This window comes from Poecilia reticulata, linkage group LG17 (genome assembly GCF_000633615.1).
Source record: "Poecilia reticulata strain Guanapo linkage group LG17, Guppy_female_1.0+MT, whole genome shotgun sequence".
NCBI lineage: Eukaryota > Metazoa > Chordata > Actinopteri > Cyprinodontiformes > Poeciliidae > Poecilia > Poecilia reticulata.
This window is the reverse complement of record NC_024347.1, coordinates 14,091,797-14,108,460: the sequence shown is the minus strand read 5'-3', so window position 1 is coordinate 14,108,460 and position 16,664 is coordinate 14,091,797. Positions and strand designations below refer to the sequence as shown.

The 16,664-nt window shown below is 37.6% G+C and overlaps 1 protein-coding gene and 1 long non-coding RNA gene across 3 annotated transcripts in view; one reads left to right on the top strand and one right to left on the bottom strand.

Moving 5' to 3' along the window:
* The window catches only part of gpc5c (glypican 5c), a 100,471-nt gene that overhangs the window by 60,394 nt on the left and 23,413 nt on the right, over positions 1–16,664 (top strand). For both annotated transcript variants that reach the window (XM_008433801.2, XM_008433800.2), the window contains one exon: positions 9,544–9,664. In XM_008433801.2, coding sequence (XP_008432023.1) covers positions 9,544–9,664 — 121 coding nt within the window. The remainder of the gene's footprint in view (positions 1–9,543; positions 9,665–16,664) is intronic.
* LOC103479400 (uncharacterized) lies at positions 108–15,909 on the bottom strand. The gene is made up of 3 exons (XR_535941.2): positions 15,823–15,909; positions 14,974–15,064; positions 108–299 (listed from the first exon to the last, which is right to left on the bottom strand). It is a non-coding gene; the product is annotated as an uncharacterized LOC103479400 (long non-coding RNA).

Here is a 16,664-nt window from a genome sequence, read left to right as displayed (position 1 = left end):
CCTATATCCAGCAGTTTTTATGTTCACCCATATTGCCACTTAGTGGCAGTATTTTAGCACTGCAATAGGTATTTCATAACCAATTAAAGAAGTCAGAAACTTTATAATCGAATGCAAATMATATTTTTATTTAGACTAGCAACTATAGTTTGGCAGTGGTGTTGGTTCAGTATTTCACAGGAAAAAAACAATGAATGCCTATTTTTTTTCAATCCATCCATCCATTCATTCTACTTGCAGGCCAGAAGAWGGATCCATGGGGTTTTGGGTCTGCTCCCAAAGAGGTGTGGCCAGAAAACCTGAATAATAAGAAGAATAGAAAACAAAATGAAAAAAAAAAGATTAGAAAGAAAATTATTTAATGATAATTGCATTCATTCTCACAAAAAGGCCTGTAGTTGGAAATACATCATTAGTAATTAGATCAATAAATATGGCTCTGATCAAGCACAGATCCTAAAAAAGATTAGGTTAATGTTTGGGTTTTTTTGTTTGTTTTTGTCTAAATGGATGGAAGTGCTATTGTTAGTCTCTTTTTCAAATAAGTCCTCAGTTTATATCAATTTTTGTAAGTGCACGCATTGGGTTTTACACTTTGTGTTCCTTAAGTCTAGCAGCTTAGCTATTTTCTTTAGAGGTCTATGTGGTCTGCCGTCTCAGACTGCAGCATGTCTGCTGGTACATTAATGCAGGCGACACAGAGGTGGGGAGAAGTTACACCCAGCCACAAACACGGTTAGGGCAGCCAGGCCTGGAAAAGTCCTCAAAGCAAACCACGGACCAATTACAGTTTTAATCGATCTCATTTCCATCACAGACTATTAGAGCTTTAAACACGCTATGGCCATATTTTATGTTTCCACTGCTCTGCCACTAACACTACAGGAAAATGTTTACAAATTTCTTTTTATAATTTGTTTAACTTTCATGTCCCCAGTGAGTCATAAATTTGTAGTTGCGGGAAGGGAGAATGGCTGGTTCCCTCACTTAGCTGCAAATAAAACTTGTCAGTTTAAATGTCTTTGGTTTAGATTGGATTTAAAATGTCCATGGAGCTAAAATTCACAACAAACTGAAAAAACTGCCTTTACATTTCACTTGAATATTAGTGTTTAAGGTACGTAATAAAAGGCTGGAATGACAGCTTTGCGTCACTGCGCCATTGTTCAGCAAGTTATTGTGATCATTACAATGAAATACAATATGTTACAGTTGTGTAAACTATCTTTTTTCAACTAATCTTGCTTTAATTTTAACMATTGCTTTTAAATTATGAACACAATGTGCTCTTAATTCATAGCACTCACCACATGGAGGCAGTATAACCACAGTTTTTCTTAGACTAACACCTCTATCAGTGTCAACAGTGTTGTAGTAGCTGTGACTGACTAATTTACCAAAGGCTTAACATATTCACTGTAAACTGCCAGACAACAAAACCTAGTYCTTTTAGTACATTTCATTTATTGGCACCTTCAAGAACACTCAGAGTTATCTTGCTATTCAAGCGATTCAAAATCAAGTGCAAACACAAAGGCACACAAAAAGTATCAAAATACGTAGWTATAAAATCTAAACAGAGTACAAGCAGATATGTTTTTACATGTCAGGTGAAAAGTGCTTCCAGAGGCAAGGARTAGAAGGACTGAAAGATMTGTCCACCACAGTAACCAGGAGGGAAAACAAGAACAGTAAGATWAATAAACCTAAGGCATCAGAACGATACTGAGAACCCTATGAATTACATAATCATAGACTTCAAAGTGAAAAACAGGATTGAAACATGAAATGTAAGGGCTACCAATGATGTTGTTCAAGAGATGGGCTTAACAGACTGAGTTCAGTATGTCATAATGACGTTTATAAATCATATGGGGAGAAAACTGCAGAGTATTTAAAATCATTTGCAGTTCTCACATAAATGGGACTCTGAGTGATTCTTTCTTCTCCACTCTAAGTATATTGTCTTTTCAGTGTCAGATGATCTTATTTATAAGCAGCTAATATAGATGGCAATACATAGGTTGGTAGATCAACTTCCTTACAAAAACCACAGAAAAATCTCTGTGGACATTCATAGCTACTAAAACAGAAACTACAGCTTAAACAACCAGTCACACCACTATCTTTTACTGTAGCTGACAGTGTTTATGCTGCATATATCAGAGGGGTTGCCCACTTAAAAGAAACTGCGCAAGCAAAAATAAAGTAAATGAAAACTTACTTGGGAGGCAACTGACAGTTAACTTTTCTTATAGCCCTGCTCARAAGGATTTGAATTAAATGAGCTGTGTACGCCCAGAGATATACGCCTTAAACCACCGTCTTGGTAATATGACATTCTTACAAACATTTAGAAGTGAGAGAAACAGGAGTATGAGAAAAGAAAGGAGAAGCATGAATATCTTTTTTTTGCCAAGAGCAAGTCACTATGTGGCAAATTAATTTGCCACTTTGCAGTTGCTGCAATTGTTAGATAAATCAATACATGTTCATTAGCCTGGAGTGCTGAAGAAATGAGACATGCTCTGTTGAATGCAGGCTTGTAATGGGCTAATGATGGGCCAGGCTAAATATTGTCTCACCTCGCCTGCAGATAGACATGGGGAAAAAGAACAGATCTAATGATACCAAACACCTCTCAGGAACAAGGTAATCATAATGGTACTAGCAGAATGTGGATAGCTGTAAATATGTGCAAATATGTTGGAGTGTTTAATTAGTTCCCTTTTACTCTTCAGACTCTGTGCATTCACTATGGCTAAGTTTTTGTTCCAGCTTACCAAATATCTGGGTTTGGCCCAGGTCACAGTGGTCTTCAGCACATTCCAAGGAAGGACAAGACAAGGGYTGAATTAAAAACAAAAAAAGTTTTTGTTTGGATAACCTACACCAGGGCTTGTGTGTTTCCACAAGCAATGGCTAGGGGATATAATAAATATTATCTGTTAGGCTCTCTGGATGCAGGATGTGTGACCTTGGTCACCAGCGGATCCTTCAAACTTTCCTCTGGGAATTTGTCTGTAATTTGTTTTTTCCTTAACCAATTTTGCCCTAAGTTCACTGGACAGCTCATCTTTGAAGAACATTTCATTTTGCTATTAGATGTAGGCCACATCACCACAAGACCACGGTCTGCTGTAGAAGAAGGGACTGGGGTCAACTTTCATTTCCATCTACCAAGAAAACACACCCAGCCAACAGCTACCACAGCACATGGCTGATTATACAAGGAAACAGAGACAGGCAACCAATCACAATGCCTTTTTGCAACATATGGATTTCTGTTCATGTAAAATTAAAGGATGGACTTATACATTATTTCACATAGGTACTGTATTTATTCCTCTAACTGTTTYGCATTTTACAATCATAATTTTGAATGCAGTTTTGTGACAGACCCCAAAACTATATTCAAGAGTAGTTTTCCTTAATTTTAGAAATAAGATTAAGGAAAATTAACAATGCTTTTAGATTATTTTAAAAATAAAAAGCAGAAAGAAAATAGTGAAAGAAAACCTGTTATAGGCTGATAAACAATTGTAACAGAAACAATAATCGGAGTATAAACCTAAAACTTTAAAATGTTTAGAGATACTCCCATGCTGTCTGACTAATCATCAACTATTTTGCATAGCAGAACTGGTTTAAAAAAAAAAAAAAAAAAGGTCACCCTCTTAAACTGCAAATACAGAGACAAATAACCCAGAAAGATTTGCAGCTATTCATACAACCAACAGTATTTTGGAAAGCATTGGCTCACAGGGTCTCAAAAATAAATAGATGCCACATTTGGAGATTTTTATTTAGATAAAAAAATAATATTTCAAACTATTTGTCACTTTCCTTCTATTACACAAGAATTCCTTTAAGTTTGCATCTGTATTGAGGCAAAATATGAAAACGGTCTTGAGGTATATATATATATATATATATATAAAAAAAGATTGTGAAGCACTTCATATGATGCATTACATGAAATCTGACATAAGTGATTGACCATGTAAATTAAAATTTTACATTGTGGGACTAGTGGATGCGACCCGCCACATCGCCAGTCCCTGTGCAAAAGTAAATGTTTAAGGAAATCAAGAAGTACCTGATAAAAGGCCAGGCACAGGCAATTGATGGCCTTAAAATCATCTAGAAAGTGGAGCATGAAAGAGAGCATTTTGTAAGCACAGTTACAGCTTTTATTGCACTGCTGAGACCACACTTTTATTGCGTGTGAGACATTAGTAATTTGAGCTGTAAGACCTTAAGCCATATAGCTGTTGCAGTGCAACCATTCAATAAAACAGCCTGGTCTTGGTCAAATCAACCTGGGAACCCTTCTGAAGGAGTAAACCCAAGCCTACCACAAAACCTTAATCACCCATATCTCAGTGAGAAATACCTCAGATAGACTCAGCACCAGCTCCGTACACATGATTTACCTCAGGTATAGTTCAGGAAGTTAACATTAAAGGTCTGCTGATGTAAACTTCATGGACAAATATGCATGTTCCTGACTAAAATGATGTAACCTGGAGTTTAGAGTTTAAAAAAAACAACTTTTMAATTGTTTAATAACCAACATTGAACAATCTGTAAAAAATKATATTAATAGATTCAATATAAACACAGTGTAGCTATTTTTATATAGCTTTGATGGTTATGTTATCTCTGGATGTTAAAATATTTGCTCCTTCATATTCATAAGCTTAAATATAAAGATATTGCAAAAGACCAAAAAAGAAAAACAGGCATCTATCAAAACAATGTTTATCCAGGGAGTTAAAAATCAAAAGGTTTTGAATCCACCTGAAATACTTGGAATTCTAAGTTTCCGAGAAACAGTGTTGGCTGAGCAATAGATGAATTATTACAAATGACAAGATTTCTGAGTTTTGAGTTTCTCACCAGAGCCTGATTAGTCATGCAGACACTCCCCATCACAAGAAGGGGTTAGTCAGAATGAAATCATCAAAACAAATTCCAARCAACCTCCAAACAGGAACGATTATACCGCTAAATTCTGCAGCTATCTTTCCCGATGACATTTGTTGTTGCCAAGATGTCTTCTTTCCCTGTGCTGATCTTCATGTTTCTGACTCTGCTCGACTCTTCCCACACATCCGAGCAATCACATCATGAAACACATGACAGGAGGCTCTCTGGACTTCCAGCCAAGACCACAGAATCACATGGCAGCCTTAACTTACCTATTAAATAGATTAACTTAAGGTTCCCTAAAGTTCAGCAAAGCAGAGGTTTTGTTGATACTAMTCAGTTGGAAGAGAAGACCAGACATTTATCAAAATAATTTTCTTTCTGACAATATTGGGCTAAATGTTAGAAGAAGACTTTTAAACCTGATGAAATCAGAAGTTGTTGGGAATAAAAATAAATAAATAAATAAAGAATTAAATTGATGCAAGTATGGCCTGTAACCTTCCACCTTACGCATAGCGTGCCAAGGACAACGGCAGCTTCAAAGAGGTGATAAAGTCAGTAAAGAAAAAAAATATGCTACTTTGAACTGCAAACCAAAGGGTTGACTTGGAGAGATCATCTAGGAGCTAAAAGAAAAGGAGTAGAGTGCAGGATGGGTGAGAGAAAAAGAGCAGTGAATAAAAAGGAGACTGCTTAAGCTTAACTGCCCTGCAGATGACCCCTTCATTTTTGCTTGCAGTTTCTTCTTGCACATTTTGTGATCCAAGTATTTCCTCTTTAATATTGGTGCCTTTGAAGTATAGCATGCTATATTGCTTACTGCCAGGAGTTCAGACAGCTTCAATAAGAGCAACCAAAATGTCCTCTTTTCTTTCTTTTTTTCTTCTTTTTAGCTTGGTGTTTGAAATATTTATTTTTCATGAGAGCAAATCTAAAATTTTAGAGGTTATGGCAGGTCTCAGTGCCATGTGTACTTGTTTATGGGGCACAGGACTCCGGCAGAGTGTTTGTATCTGTTTAGACATATTTATATTCGCTGTAATTGGCAGCATGTTCTCATAGGTTATGTTGATTAAATGTTTGTAAAGTGGCTTTCACCAGTTCCTTTAGTGTTTGTACTACAGCGAAAGGCTCCTATGCTCACAGTGTGTGAGAACAGTCTGGCCTTTCAGAACAAAACCTCTCGTTCAGACTATTTCAACATGTCCAAGCCCAGCTCGTAAAGTTAGCTGGCTACAGACATACACTAGACCCCTCCCTTGCTTTCCCTGCTGGACTCACTTGTGACTTCAGGCTTTCCTCTTTAAAGGGCAGGAAGAAATAGCGGTGTTGCAGCTTTTCCAGTGTTGCCTGGTTTTAATGATGTAGATGGCAACACTTACTAAATATATGTTGTTCTTTATGAAGCACTGTACACAAAATTATGTTGTAATTATTACAATACTACTACTATTACTAATATTTTTTTTCTCTCTCTCTGTTTTAATACCTGAATTTATTACCAAAGTGAATGACACAATTTTACCATGTGATTCATTGACATGTTACCCACTGATAATGATGAGCCATGATTTCTTATTACTTTCCTCGAAATCTCTATGATGGCTCTGTAGCTGTATCTACTCTGCTGAGTAAACAGTATTTGACGTAACATCGATGTGCGCATGCGCATTACCATAAAATATGCAGGATTGACGGGTAAAACAGATAGTCAGAACCATAAACAGAACCATAGGTCAGAACACCGGCAATCCGTCCTACCTTGTGACAATGCGCATGCACAAGCCGATGTTACGTCACGGGTTACTGACTCACCAGACTTCTTAATGATACATCCGGTTTTCGAAAGGTGGCACCGACAGGTAAACGTAGCCTGGCACTGGACATAGGTAGCTCAGCTAGATGCGCTGTGGTAGGTTGTTCAGTTTATCCAGATAAGGGGCGCAAACCTCGGCTCAATTTGCGACCACCGCTTGTTCAGCTSCTGGARAAATGCTACAAGCGATCTCGATTGACTTAGACTGTAAGTCATAAAATGACTTTATTGATGTGATACATTTTACCTTCTCCACTCAACAACAGTCAGGGGAACAGTCACATAGTTTTATGTATTACATAGTCTCACACTTACAGTTCTTGTTTATAGATGACATTTTTTACTCTTGTTTCCTTGAATTGACCTAATTTCCCTGTCAGCAATGGTAGACTTWGCAGKGTTTTTGTTTCCTTGCCCACAAAGTTTCAGATGGGTTGAGATCTGGGCAAATACAGAAAATCCATGTAAGCCTTATTCATTCCAAAATCAACAGTGCTTTATGAGATCATTGTCCCGCTGAAACATCCAATTGTGTTCAAGTTCAGCCATCTTGCCTTTGATTGTAGGTAAAATTCTTAAATTTAGAGGTATTCATAGTATTGTTGCACCCACTTTGTCAAATACTCAGCATGAATTTACTCCCACCATGCCTGACAGCTGGAGCAGTTCTCTCTGGTTTAAAAGCATCACTTTGATTTCTGCCAAATTGTTCYTTATTGCTKTKGTCAAATCTCATCTAACCATAAAATAATTGTCCGGAAGGTGTTTTACTTGACACTTTTACTTATACAAACGTCCAGTTTGGCGTAAAACTCGYCTCACATTGGTGTTCTCCCGACTTCCAGTTTACAATGGCTCTGTCTATTCATCAGGTGTTCCTCAACAACCTAACCAACACGAGAGCATGTTCCAACAGGAAAACAATTCCAAACACAGATCCAACCTGGTTTTAGGATGGATGATGTAGAATGACGTCATTGCTACAACTCACAATCTCTATAAACCACATTTAAATACACCCACTTTTTTTTTTTTTTTTTTTTACCAAAGCCATAACTCTATGAAAATTATACATAAAAATATCCAGAATCAGAATAATGAGGTACAAGTTCACTTTGCTGTCTCCCCACTGCACTTTGAAGATGAATATTTGATTTTGATTTCTGCTTCAAACACAGAAAGCATTCCTGCAGGCCTTTAAAAGATCAAGAGAGTTCAGTTAGAAGTTGAAAACAGGGAGCAGAGGTCAGTGCTACTGTGTGCTCTAAGCAGAGAGARCATCCAGACAAAGCAGCCTTTAAGAGCGTGTGTTAATGGGGCATTCAGCGATGACTGCTACAGTTCCACCGAAAGGAGCCAGAGAGTCATGAGTCAAATGTAATACATGTGTAGGTAATCATTTGCAATGTTTGCTGACACTTAACATTTGACTCGAGGAAAGAAATGAGCAGAGTGTTGTTTTGTTAAAGTAAGGCAAAGTGTGTAAAGATTTAAGCATTTAATTGCTGTTGCTGAAGTCTGATCTGTGCCATAAACCGCTGGATTATACTGTTTAGCACACTAAATTTGCTATCAAGTAATTATCCCGGGATATCCTGCTGCATCATTTGTCATGTCCCTTATGTGCTATCAAATATTACTCCAATGAAATGTGGTTAGCCTAGCACTGCGCCAGACTCACCATGAAACGTCTTTTTTCTCTCTCTAGTATCCAGTCTGATGTGATAATTTCCAGTACTGTCATCGCGAGCCAAGCMTAGAGACAGACATGCATACACTCCCAAACCCACAGATGTTTGATTTTACATTTTATTATTTTTATTTGGTGGAGTGATGCTGGAAGGCTATTGATTGTTTCCATCCTGAAAAGATTTAGAGTTGGCAGCAATAAGAGCTTTAGCTGTTGTCAAAACAGAGATACGGTTATCTGTGTGAGTGTGCGCCTTGGGAGACTTGGAACTCAGCTTTCCAAATACACTAAAGTAAATCAAGCAATTCATTGATTAATAAATAATAATAATAATAATAATAATAAAACAAAGAAGAACAATGGGGTGTAAAGTTAATGTGCAGCTTGACAGGGTTAAGGGGGAGATTTTTATTGGCCCGATCAGTAAAGTGCCATTTCAGCAAGTTGATGGAGTGCAGACCTCATCAACACATTGCTCAGATCACAGGCCACAAATTCTCAGGTTCAGCACTTTTCTGATTTCCTCCACTCAAATTTGCATGAAAGCATGGACGTGTGAGTAAGCACAACCACAAGTACATGTCATACCTATAAACATGTCTGYATAAACACACCAACTATAGCCATCTATAATCGCTTTATCACCGTGGCGCTGCTGCTGGAAGCATCAATTGATTTAGTGTCAGTACCTGTCAATCCCCTAATATCCTTTTAATTTCACAAATTAATAATTTACATCAGTATATAAATCCCAAAATAATTCAGACAACATTACAAAGACATGCAAAAATAAAGAGTACTATGTTAATATATAGGGAAAGTAGTTTGAAAAGTGTTTGTTGCTGTTGTTTTGCCCCCAATGTTTGCCTTACTCCTGTACTGGATTCATAGAGCATATTGCTGGAAATGAATGCAGAACACAAATCCAATCTAGCAGAGCARTGCAGAGTAAAGGGAATAATTTGCCCAAGCTTGTGCAGTTTTCCTCTTTTTAACAACGTGCATCGCTTTAACTGATCCCTTCATAAATAAGACATTGATTGAAGTTTAAAGTAAGTAAGTAAAAAWATTAATCTTGCTGATTTTGCATTTCTTCCCCCAGCTATAGCGCTAGAATCGTCAGAAATGGTCTGCATGCCCAGAGGCAAAACCCAGAGGTCAAAGTTCGCAGCATGGATCCTACAATTGCTGAGTTCAAGAAAAGGCTGGAGCACTTCAACCAGGTAGGAGACCGTTGTCTTACCACTCGGACATCTGTCAACGATAATTGTCTTTTTTACTCAAAAGTGAGCATGTGTGTGTTTCATCCTGGTAATACAAGGACTGACCTAGGGGTGCCACTGAAGAACACAGATAGTTTTACTAATTAAGCTYTATATTGCTGAATAAATASAATCCTTTTCAGTATCAAGAGTTAGCTATTGTTACCAATGAGATTAGCAAWAAAYAATTATGGAACCCATGTATCCTTATTTTAAATASTTTTTTGGATACATGCAACACAGGGAAATGCTGATCCACTGAATTATCTTTGTCATTTCTTGTTTTCTGAACAGACCAAAATCAAACATAAATGAAAAGGATTTTGAGGGAAAAGGAAACCCTGACAAGAAAAGTGGAATTACTGTAGAAAAAAAAAAAAAGAAAAAAGGAAAGAGATGAGAGGGGAGAGCAAAAGGTCAGGAATGAGTGACAGATAGGCACAGATGACACAAGCAGCTTCAAAGTGACACTGTTTGTCATGTAGATGGGGCTTAGAGCTGAAAAGGACCAAGAAGAAAAGGCCCATTTCAGAGCTTCCCTAGAGGCCATTTGAGGAGACAAACGGACAAGGATTTTGTTCCCCTTTGCCTGACTGCCCTTTTGTTGCCCTTGAAATTATGCCTACAAATAGTATCAGTCACTGCCCACTCTATATCTGTAGATCTCACTTTCTTTTTCCCTTATTTTACCCTGCCTATGTCTATTCGATTGCTCATGCTTCTAATACATCAAAGAAACCTTCTCTTGTGTGTTCTCATTTGTCTTTGTTTCTCCCTGTTACTGAGCCTCTCTGTTGCTCTTATTTGAACTGATATCATCATGGTTCTTTCTATCTGCTTTCATTCCCCTGCCTTTATCTCAGTCTTTTTTTTTCATGAATGTTTTTTTTTTCTTCCCCCTGTTCTTGTATCGCTCATATGTYCCAGTCTGCCTGTCAACCTCTCTGCCTGTCTGCCACTGACAGCTCAAGATCACTTCTGTTAAACTTCAGCATCCTGTTGTGCATTGCAGCTGTCAAGTACCTTGTTGTCATGGAAACTATGCAGAGTTGAGCAGGTGTCCCATTGACATTTAGAGAGTTGAAGAGTGCACCTTGAATCCAGACCAAGTGGCAGAGCTTTGCAAGAGTTTTATGGCTATTTCATATAAGAGCATAGGATCCAACGTCCCATGTCGCAACCAGCACAACTACAGTTACATGTTTACATAATGGTAAGGGTTGCCAATATCAAAAGTAACAATTAAATGCTTATCGAAATACTACTTCTACTGCTGTTGATAGTACTTACTAAAATCAAACAAGTTGATTTGTACTGTTTGTGTTGGACTGCGGCTTACTTCTAACATTTCTCACATAACGGATCAAAGGGATTTTATTCTGAATTATATCCTCATTCAACAGAATTAGTTAATACCGTTACACTCTCATAATGTAACCGAGAAGCTTAGAGACAAGCTTCCTTTTTTTTTTCTTTTTTTTTTTACTGTCACTGTTCAGCTCATGTCTTGAGTTCCACTTTAGTTATTTGACAGTTTAACTAAATATTAGAATATGGTGTAATTTCCATAGTGTCTTTCATTGATACATTCTTTAAGGACATTGGATGTTTTTAAATTGTTGAAAGACTGATCAGCGTTCTCTGAATAATTTAACTGGCCTAAAGGTAAATGATACAATTAGTCAACTCCAAACAACACAAATATTGTGAAACAACTAAATAATAGTTGAGTGATTCTCAGGAAAGCCAAAAGCTTAAAATTTATGCAGTTTTAAAGCTCTAAAGAATAAGCATACACCACTACATATTTGAATAGACCAGTGTTTTATGTTCTCACTGCCTGTGCAGTACAAATTTGTCAAATCCATCTTCATGCAATAGATTGGACAGTATTCCCAATATATTTGAACAGTAGCTATATGCTCAGTAGCTTTGAACTGCATTCGAAAAACACACTGCATCCTACCAGTATTTCATGGTTTACATTAGTGAATGTCTCCAATTTAATTCACTCACCAATGTTTTTTTTTGGACCCGACCCGTCTCTTCTTCATTTACCTTAGTAGATGTTTTTGCTCCCTTCAGAGGTTCTGCAGAACAGGAGGGACTCAAAGCGTGCCAATAAAATATCCTCCGTATCATTTCACCATCAACAGAGCCTGAAACATTGAGGAAGGCAGGATGGACCACACCTTCACATGACTTATGCCAAATTTTCTTTTCATCATCTGAAATGAAGGCTTATCATAATAGGCAACATTCCCCACACTGTTATTGTCCTACATTGGTGGGACAATAACAGTGCTTTAAGGAGTTTTCTTTTTTATGTGTGCAACAAATTGCGTCAGCTGTGGTTGTTTTAAAGTGCTCTTATGAATAGAGATGGAATGGATTGATTCAGCATTTGAGCAAGCAAATGAATAGGTGTGCTTAGTAAAGAGACTGGTCAATGCATAAAACAGATGGTATAGTAAGAGTTCAGATAATTAAATTGATTATGGCATMTTTCTTGATTAAGCACAAACAATCTAGTATTTATGTGAACCACACCAGCAATTGCTGGAAGCTTGGTTATTTTAGCAATAATCTCCTCTTGCCTTATTTGAGTTTTGGTCATTTCTGAGGAGTAATGCATAGGATTAACTGAAATGCAGGCCTGACTAAACAATATCAAAACTGACAGAAACATAATTGCAGGGAAAAATGACATTAAAATGATTTTAATCTCATGTAATAGTTTATTATTTTATTTTTTTTGAAGCCCCTCATTAGTCATTATACAACGTTTTCTTCCTGCTTGAGTGGGAGGGAAAATAAAAAGAACTGTACACAATAGATTGCAAATTTGTTKTACCTGAACATAAGGTTTGTATTTTCTGCTTGTTCTTTTGTGGTTTTGTATGAWCACTGGTCCCATTTGTCTCGTTTTTGGCCCAGTAACRGTCTGACACCTATACAGCGTGTACCCCTCCTCTCATTCAATGACAGATGGGATAGGCAGTTTTGCAAACTGAATGATGGCAACATGTTTTCACAGGTTGTGTTTACTTTCAAGGCCCATTTATCTAGGATTTTTTTTCTTAAATTTTAAAGTTTGCAGTGCACAGTTTGTTCCCTCAGCTGATTGTAGCTCGCTCGAATGACTGAGTTTCAATGCTGTGTCCTTGAACTGTAATTCCAAGTTCCTCAATGCAACATAAAGTTTATAAAATGCTCTGAACTGAACTATGGCATTGAAAAAAAAACTTGGAAGAACAGAGGAAGAAAAGCAAGAAAAGATGTTTTCTTGCTGTGCTCTCTGAGTTGATCTAAACAAGAAATCTCCTACTGAGACATCACAGACTTTTACCTCAAATKTATCAATATAATTATTTTGCATATGCACAGAGAAGAGCTTGAGTGCCGTTTTAAACATAAAAAGACAGACAGCACAATTGTTGGGTTCTCACAATCATGTGAGGTGCTTGACAGCTTTATGTGGTGAATGCAGAAATACACCACTTGCAAATCCGCRAAACGTTTTATGAAACTAGAATCTAGAAATGACATCCTAACMGAAAGAAAAAAAAAACACATGCACGCAAATGTCAAACCTAATGTTACATTGTTCTATAAAAGGATCTATKTACTAAGTCAGATCAGAATCCACCCATGTTGATCTCCCCTGACTATCTTCTTTATTTCACTATCTTCTCTGCCTGTAAATACTGCTAAAGTGGACAATAAATGTTGTGTAATGCACGTTTGATTAATAGCATTAAGTCCAGCTGTTTATGGGTGTGGATCCTTTAAGAATGCTCATTTCGTTCTCATGAGGTCAGAACATTTGTGAATGTGTAAAACCATTTCTTTTCTAAATAGAATGTGACACASAGACTCACAGATTAACATCAACACGTACAAACCCAGACAGTATCATTAAAAAAAAAAAAAAAATAGCAGGAAGTTGGGGTAACTGAAATGTCGGCGCACCGCTTTAAAGATTTTCTTAAAAATACAGAGTAYAGAATTGAAATTGAGAGAAACATATTGGGTGATTGATTAGGCTGACTACTGCTTTGCTGTGCTACTTAACAAACAGCTCAGTGAGATACCACACTGGAGACGCTTCCTTTGAGATCAATCATCCTAGCAATTAAATATACTTCATTGTGTTTCTGTTCTAATTCCAATGCTGTTTAGCAAAAACAATAATATGATTTTCTGACTTCAACACAGAATGGATTTTTATGTCTTAGTCTAAGGGGGTTTGAGCTGTAAAGCATTGGAGCCCAGGGATGAAGAAAGAGCCTGGAGTTAGCTGGCAGCATGTCACAGGGAGGGGACAMATTCTTTCCACTTGAAAAAGATGATGAACTTGGTCTTCAGAGGAGCTCTGCATTTTTTTTTTTTTTTGCTGCTGCTGCTGCTGTGGCAACAATACAGTAACAGGTCTGTCTACACAGTCCAGTGTTTTCGCCTGGCAACCAAACTTTATGAAGCCAGACTGTAATTTGATCATAACATTTTTTTACATCTGTAATTTAATGCAAAGCTTCTAAATATCCCACCAGATGTGACTTTTTTGCCTCATTTTTGGGTTACCAACTCATCATTAAAGAAAGGAAGTCTGCAGTGACGCAGGGGCAAAGCTCATGATCCATCTGCTTTACCCCGAGGCCGTGTAGARGACCCATAGAGGACTGAGGCCTCTACGCGGTCATCACAGGTTTGAGTCCCGGCCTGTTTGCCCATATCCTCCCCCTCTCTCACAACCCACTTTCCATGTTGACACACTGTCAAATAAAGCCCATTAGAGTTAAAAAAAATCTTACAAAATGAATGAATTAGTAAAAAATAAATAAATAGTAAGCCTTGACACGTAGAAAACCTAAAACTTGCTAGTGGTGGTGGCACATAGCTACGAAAATCAAATTTGCTCTTCAAGAATTAGACTATTTTGAGTTGAACTGGCCCTAAATTATCACAAGGTATTTTAAAAATTCACAATACCAATTGTTGCCTCGTTGCCAGCATCTCATACCAGCAACAACAGAAGCTGTTGCTGAGGGACAAACATTCAGAATCAGCAGCGGGCATCACTAATTAAAACGTYAACTRTGTTAACCCTAAAGCAATAATGTTCAAGATTGACTCAAGGGAAGCCAAGTGTGCTAAACAATTACAAAGTTAGAAAAAAAACACTAAATAGATAAAAGATGGCATAAGATTAACAAAACTTGCAAGCTTTAAAACAAATATTTTCCAATGCCATCTTGTCAGCTGCTCACCCGCCCTGCTCTGATAGAGATCGGAGGTTGCTGGTCATTTTGCCCCTTTGCCACTCAGGATGCTTGCAGCTTTAGTTGTTTCAGRCTCATCCTTTGTGGGAACAAAAAGAAACCATTTTCCAAAGAACATTACTTTGTACATACTTTGGGGACATKTAATTAAAGTGCTGAAAGGGAGATTGGTCCTTATCAAACTCCAACAGATACCAGGATGCCTATACATGCTACAGTAAAGTTCCTCATTTCCATAGCAGTCTTGCCTGCTATGAAACATACAACATTTGGAAATGTAGGTAGCTGTTGTGACTTTTTTACACTTGTTGTTTAGTATATTTTGCATGCTAAGTGACTGATTTACAATTATATGTTAAGCATAATTTACGTGATGATTATTATTAATTGAATTGAACATGATAATATATAATTACAAAGGTGAAGTGAAATATATTTAAGTGCGAGACAATTTATTTGAATAGAGGAAGTCTTTTATTTTGAAGAATCCTTAACAGGATCTGGTTCTGTTTTGTCACTATCTTGCTTTTGTTGATTTGTGGTTGCTGGGTTACGAACAGCTGTTGCCGTCATCAGCTGTCGCCGTGTTTCTCTTCAATAAAAACTGAATAGAAAGGTTCAGTAAAAGACATACGAGCCTCCGTCTYGTTTGAAAAAGCTTTCACTCCGTAACAGTAGCTTTTAGAAAATATGTAAGTTAAGGTAAATTCACGACCACATTGTTTCATATCTTGAAACAATGTGGTCGCATTATCATTGTCAATGATAATGCGCGCATCCAATTAATCTGAATATATTAACGGGTTAATATTACATAACGCAGATTAATYGACCTACCTATTTTTTCCTGTGCACTTGGGTGCGTTTACACTGCAGCCTGAAGTGACCCAATTCAGATTTTTTTGACGTAATGCGACCTGCATCCTATCTTTTCATGGCAGTGTGAACAGCACAGGTCGGATTCTTTTCAGAATGTGACCCATATCCGATACGTATCCGATTCAAATGCGACCTAACDTCCAGGTCGCATTCATCCAAACTGAACGTCATTGATACTCAACAAATCTCACTATTCTGCGTCCTGATACGCGCAAGTGGGAAGAAAAACAACAACCATGACGGACTATATAAGTATTAAGTTGTTAATATGTTTCTCCGGCCGGACAACTTTAAATATGTAAGCTAAGCTCTACCGTTAGCCTCCATGTTTACTTCCGCAAACACTGAGCACTTATTCTTTTTATGGCAGTTGGCAGAACACTGAGAACGCTGACGCTATTGCGCCCTCTAGTGCGCATGCGGGACACTTTCAGGTCGTCTGCCCGTTCAGACTGCAGAACACATACAGGTCGCATTTACTGGCAGTGTGAACAGCCCTGGCAAAAAAAAATCGGAATTGGGTCACTTCAGGCTGCAGTGTGAACGCACCCATACTCCTGGCATGTGCACATCTACGTGTACGAGCTCGAAATTTCACATGCACGAATTACGYCTGTTGCTTGGATGGATGAGCTGCTGACAGACTACATTACCTATCAGGTAATTGTTTGCATTTTAATTGGTTGGAAGGAGCGGCTTTCCCAGGACACCGTTCCTGCAAGAACTACAGCTGTGTGTATAGTTAAGTTTCAATATTACAAATTTAGTTATTACAACACATGTTGACATAACAAGGTTTG